The following is a 6,000-nucleotide window of genomic DNA, read 5'->3' on the forward strand; positions in this document are numbered from 1 at the left end:
ATTTTAGGCGACAAATTTGCATGAAAAACGAATGCGTTTGATGGATGGCAGGGATTGGGCGCACACAGCTAGTGAATATGTAAACAGTTTTATGTAAGTGCCCTTAACATTGTTTCGCATGAATTGCGCGGATTTTTATTGTTGCGAAATTCACAATAAATGATTTGCCAGTGACAGCTGCTGTGCGCTGGTGCGGGGAGAATGTCGTTATTTTTGAATGGCTGAAGAGGACCCGCCTTTCGAGAGACAAACAACAGACAGAAAATGAAATGAATTAAAACTGAAGTACAATAGAGTAAAGACATTCTGACATCCTTTGTAGACATTCCGCGCGGGTTCATTAGCTGAATACCGTCAGTGGAAGCCACAAACGAGCTTTCATAACTCTTCAGGTTGTAAGGGAAAGCCACAAGTGAGTCTTTAGTAGCACAAGACATTTCTCAAATGATGATAATAATGATTATATTATTCTTTTTGAATGCTTTAAATTTTATTTAAGAAACGCCGTTAGCTTTTTTCGGTGCGTATCTTTGATATTTTTTTGTAATTCGCCTAAATGTGGGCAACGTTTTTTAATAGGCATGGAAATAATTCAATATTCGCCTAAACGTAGGCAACACTTTTTCTTAATTGACATAAAAAATAAATCATAATCGAAATCGACTCATTTGAAAACGAAATCGTTTAAAAAAAATTAGGAAAACACTGCATTATTTGGATCACTAACTCCTTATTTACATCTATTTTCATTTTTTATTTCAACTATTCTAAATAAAATATTTCCTCTCCTATCCTACCCACAGGCCTACGAATGCCGTTTTCCGAAATGCCCACAAATGCCCATCGTACTCGATTGCGAAGTCATCAAAGATGAAATTCTGGAGAATGGAGCGAAGCGCAATACAAGTCGACGCTGCAAATTGGCCGTCGATGCGCCGTATATTTTCAAGAAGTTGATAGGTGTCGACTCTGTATATTTCCTGCAACACAACTACCTCGATATGGCCAACCGCACACTGAATATAGAGGCTGTGAACGAGAGTTTCTCGTCACGCATAGAAATCTTTGAACGTTGCCGTTACTATGCGCATCCCGACAATCCGGAGTGGACCTGTTTCGATCAGACCGCCACATTGGATATTAAGAACTTTTTCGGTTTCGAACACTCCATGGAGAAGATGGGCATGAAGCAGTATACACAAACAACGCTGAAGGGCAAGGAGATCATAGAGTATTTCATAAATGAGCTGAAAGAGAAGGGCGTCACTACAGTGGAACGTTGGACGCCGCCAGTTGATGCACCCTGTTCGCCGACCACACGTGAGCCGAGCGAGGAACCCATACAGAAGCTCAAGGATGAGGAGCGGCGTCGCTCGTCACACGATGTGCTACTCGATGGTGATTTTATAGCGAAAAATTTGGGCGCACTCACACTGATGCAGGCGTCGAAGCTGTTGGAGCTGCGAAAAATGCTGAATGGTGTTGAGGACTTGGAGCAAATGCCCAGTTATCAGACCATACTGCGTTTTTTGACAGCACGCGACTGGCATGTGAATCAGGCCTGCACCATGCTCAAGGATTCGCTCAAGTGGCGCAAAGAGCACAACATCGACTCGCTGGTTAAGGACTACAAGGCGCCAGCGGTGGTGGTGAATCACTTTCCGGGCGCATGGCATCATCACGACAAGGATGGGCGCCCGATTTATATATTGCGTTTGGGGCACATGGACGTCAAAGGTCTGCTGAAGTCGATCGGTACCGAAGGTCTACTAAAGCTCGTGAGTTTGTGTGCTGGTTAACTAATTTCTATAGACTTTCTTCAAAGAAGCGTGTTGTCTTTACAGACGCTACACATTTGCGAGGAGGGTATGCAGCGCATCAAAGAGTCGGCCGAAAAGCTGGGTCAACCTGTGTTGAGTTGGTGTATGCTTGTGGACTTGGAGGGTCTCTCTATGCGTCATCTCTGGCGTCCGGGTGTAAAAGCGTTGCTCAATATTATCGAAACTGTCGAGCGCAACTACCCCGAAACCATGGGGCGTGTGTTGGTCGTGCGTGCGCCGCGCGTGTTTCCCATCGCCTGGACTATTGTGAGCGCTTTCATACGTAAGTGCTCGAAGAATTACGAGAGTAGTAAACAGTGACTAATCAGTTAATTCCTCTACACACAGATGAGAATACACGCTCAAAATTTCTGTTCTACGGAGGTCCCGATTGCCTGCACATGAAGGACGGCTTGGAGCAATACATCGATTCAGAGATCATACCAGACTTTTTGGGTGGTCCATGTAAGGTAGGTCGCGTGAAAACTAATACAATATTGTAACGAATTTAAACATTTTTGTTATGATTCTTCATATAACGGTATTTAATTGTAAAACTTTTTTTCTTCTAAATGCCTGCAAATGAAATTTGTGTATTTTACGAAATTCAGTCGACATTGACCTACATTCCGTATGTGGAAATAATTAATCAAAAGTATTTTACGCATTGCTTTTTTCCCAATTGCGATTGTGTAAGAGGCGCTATTACTTAGCTTTTATGTTTTTAGAATTCTCCACCATATGTCCAGTGTCAATCAAAGTCAGTGTCATATATTCGTATGAGCGCTTCGTGCGCTCCAAATGATCGTGCAAACTTTGTTTCCCGTTATGTAAATGTATAATGTTTGTGCTAGTTCTTGTGCTCTCCTCATACATACTATGTGTGCACCATTCAGAGTAAAGATAATTCAAATAAATGTGAATGTGTGTCAGCAGTTGGACTTTGTACGCCCATCGCGATCATTTCCACTTAGAGTCTTGTTTCAGCGCAGCGATAATAAACCACTCGATAGTAGTTCACTGACCTCCTACATCTAAACATATACATTTACACATACATATATCATAAAGCTTAAAGAGCCGTCCAGTACTCGTCTTGTCATTAGATAAACTAGCTGTTTGAAGTATAAAGGAAGTAGCTTATCTATTTAGGGATCGCGTTGAACCATTAGCAGTCCATCGCATTCTTATTGTATGTGAACTTTCATCTTTCCTTGTGGCGTTTATTCATTAAACTTAGGTATTGAACTCGCAACATCCATCTCAGATCGACCTGAATGCTTTCAAGTAATTTCTGCGGAGCTATTGTTTCAGGTAGTCCTGTTCAATATATATTATCACAGCGAGCAATCAAATGCTGTAGCAAAAGCTTAGCGAAAAGCTCTCATAGGCGAGTCTTAGTACAAACAAGGGTTCTGCGGACCAACTTGGATGACTTCTGTTATGGTTCCCTTAAAGGCAGATCTCTAGATTATTGGATTCTTAAAGAACACCGAAGAAGTTGAAACAGCGATGAACTATTTCACTAAACTAAACTAGAAGGAAAGTCTTGAGTTCGAATTTGCAATGAAATAGTATGCCAGAGAGTGAAAACGCACTTTCCTCGAGTACTTATGTTAGGTTAGGTTGGATACAGAGGCTTAACCTCGCGTCTGGTGTCACGAAGGATCCAACTTGGACAGCTCGAATACTCACTGCTTTTCAAATTATTAAGTTAGGATAGGTTGGGTTCAGAGAGTTGCGGCTCGAGCACTAACTACCTTTCAAATCATTAACCATTATCATCAACATCACTTACAGACCAGATTTTGCCTGGCAATTTAGAAACTAGAGAGGCTCGTATATTCCTTGTACTTCCAGAGCTCACTAGGCACTTGCACTTTGTCAACATTTTTGTGTGTTTATTTGAATGATAAATTCTCTCATCTGAAGAATAATTAAACACTTACCGAATTGTATTTGACTTTCTTTTCAACTTCATTGTCATTGCACGAAACACAGACACTCATACACGAAGGTGGACTCGTGCCAAAAACACTCTATAAAATGAACTCACTCGAGGACGACGATGCGGAGGAAGAGGAGACCAAAAACCCGCTGGAAGCTGGTGGTGCCTTGATGCACGAACACCGCAGTCTCTACAAAACAGTTGAGTTGCGCACCGGTTACATACACGAGGTGGTTATACCCAATCAGGATCCGAAGAGTGTGCTCACCTGGGACTTCGATGTGATGCGCAGTGATCTGCATTTCACGTTGTATCGCGCCACGAAAGAACTGCCGTCGAAAACTGGTGAGTATAGTGGTGTGTGAGGTGAGCTTCTTTTATAAACTCGAATGTTCTTTCCTCCATTTAGACACCGCCGTTTCCATATTCGATATGAGCGATTTCGTGGAAGGCGAACACTACTTCAAGGAGGAGCCAACACTCATTTGCCGACACCGTGAAAGCGTGCAGGTGTGTAGCTGCTGTTGACTAGCTGTAGTTTGTGGATTTCACTAACTTTTGACTTTTTCTTTTTTTTTCCTTTGCCTCACAGGGTTCCCATGTAATGCATCACACGCACTCGTACATCATGCAGTGGTTCAGCCCGTCGAGCGGTGCTGAAGGACCCGCACAGTTGAACTTCTTCTACGAAGTGCTCAGCTCGGCCAACTACAAAGGCTCCATGACCAGTCTGCAATCCGGTTTCTCATCATCCTCAGCTGCCAGTTCGTGTCAGAGTCGATGATATGAAGCGAACAACGGCGCGGCCTGCAGCAGTGCAACGGCACGGGCGGGGAATGCCAACGGTGGGGCGGCTGGTAACGGTGTAGCGGGGAAGCGTGAGGAGCAGCAGGCGCATAACGGTGAGGAGCAAGTGCATGCGCATGGTATTATGGCGGCGGATTCGCTGATGGAGAAGACATTGAATTGAATTGAAAGAGAGGGGGTGTGTGTGTAGCGCTTATAAATACACAGTTAACTTTCGATTTTCAATTCAAAATAATATTTAAATTTATAATTTAGTGTTATATATAGTTATATATGAAATAATTGCTAGTTTAATAAAATTCATAAAGACGCTATAATTTAGTTTAAAAAAAAAACAAACGAAAAATGTGAGCATGATTTTAAATAGCGTTTTAATAGAGATAGATAATAATATTTTGTAGCTCAAGCAGCCGTGTAATGCATGTGTTAAGCAAATGCTACGACAGCGTCAAATGCAATTTTAAACAATTTTAATTTTGTATGCACGAATTTTATAGCTAAAATTTAATAAAAAAAATAAGAGAAGCTTGCAAGACATTAGCGTTGAAGTGTAAGCCATCTAACGCTAACAAAGTGTACAATAATTGTGTGTCCGTAGCAAACAATCATGAAATATGCAATAAATTATTACAACCGCATCGAAATGTGCAATAACATTTACAACCTACAGGCGCGTACATATTTTTGAAGAACTTACAATAAAACCACATAATAATGCCGTTGAAAAACAATAAACGATTTATATATGTACATACATATATGTATAACAAATAAAAGCAGTGCAATTATTTTTGAAGCAAATTTAGCAACGGAATTGTAATTTACTTTCCATGTTGAAATAGAAACCAAAAAGCATAAAAATTAAATAATTCACGAAAATTTTATTTGAAAAATTTTTTTTTCTCAAAAATTTTATAATTTAGAAATCTATAACTTCATTGTTATCGCTGAAAAAAATCACAAACTTTAAGAGAATTTTAGTTGTTTCAAGAAACAATAATTTGTGCAAAAATTTTTTTTTTGAAAAGACAATTTATATTTTTTTTATTATTTTTTATTTTTTATTATTTTAAAATTTTTTTTATTATTCAAAAAAATTTTTTTTTATAATTTTTTAATATTTTTCCAAATTTTTAAACAATTTACATATTTTATTATTTAAAATTTTTTTTTATAATTTTTTAATATTTTTCCAAATTTTTAAACAATTTACATATTTTATTATTTAAAATTTTTTTTTTATAATTTTTTTAATATTTTTCCAAATTATTAAACAATTTACATATTTTATTATTTACTATTATTTTTTTTTAATATTTTAATATTTTTCCAAATTTCTTTTCAATAAAATCCATATTATTTGTTTCAAGAAACAATCATTTGTAAAAAAAAAAAATTTTAAACAATTTATATATTTTTTTATTA

General features: G+C 38.5%; 1 protein-coding gene across 4 annotated transcripts in view; it reads left to right on the plus strand.

The window, feature by feature from the left end:
* Positions 1 to 5,333, plus strand: part of LOC105211400 (protein real-time) — a 31,160-nt gene extending 25,827 nt beyond the window's left edge. For all 4 annotated transcript variants that reach the window (XM_054226713.1, XM_054226715.1, XM_011182796.3 and 1 more), the window contains 6 exons: positions 804 to 1,778; positions 1,845 to 2,103; positions 2,169 to 2,290; positions 3,822 to 4,113; positions 4,178 to 4,278; positions 4,361 to 5,333. In XM_054226713.1, coding sequence (XP_054082688.1) covers positions 804 to 1,778; positions 1,845 to 2,103; positions 2,169 to 2,290; positions 3,822 to 4,113; positions 4,178 to 4,278; positions 4,361 to 4,552 — 1,941 coding nt within the window. In that variant the 3' untranslated portion in view covers positions 4,553 to 5,333. The remainder of the gene's footprint in view (positions 1 to 803; positions 1,779 to 1,844; positions 2,104 to 2,168; positions 2,291 to 3,821; positions 4,114 to 4,177; positions 4,279 to 4,360) is intronic.
* The last annotated feature ends 667 nt before the right edge of the window (positions 5,334 to 6,000 follow it).

Source organism: Zeugodacus cucurbitae, chromosome 3 (assembly GCF_028554725.1).
Source record: "Zeugodacus cucurbitae isolate PBARC_wt_2022May chromosome 3, idZeuCucr1.2, whole genome shotgun sequence".
Classification (NCBI taxonomy): domain Eukaryota; kingdom Metazoa; phylum Arthropoda; class Insecta; order Diptera; family Tephritidae; genus Zeugodacus; species Zeugodacus cucurbitae.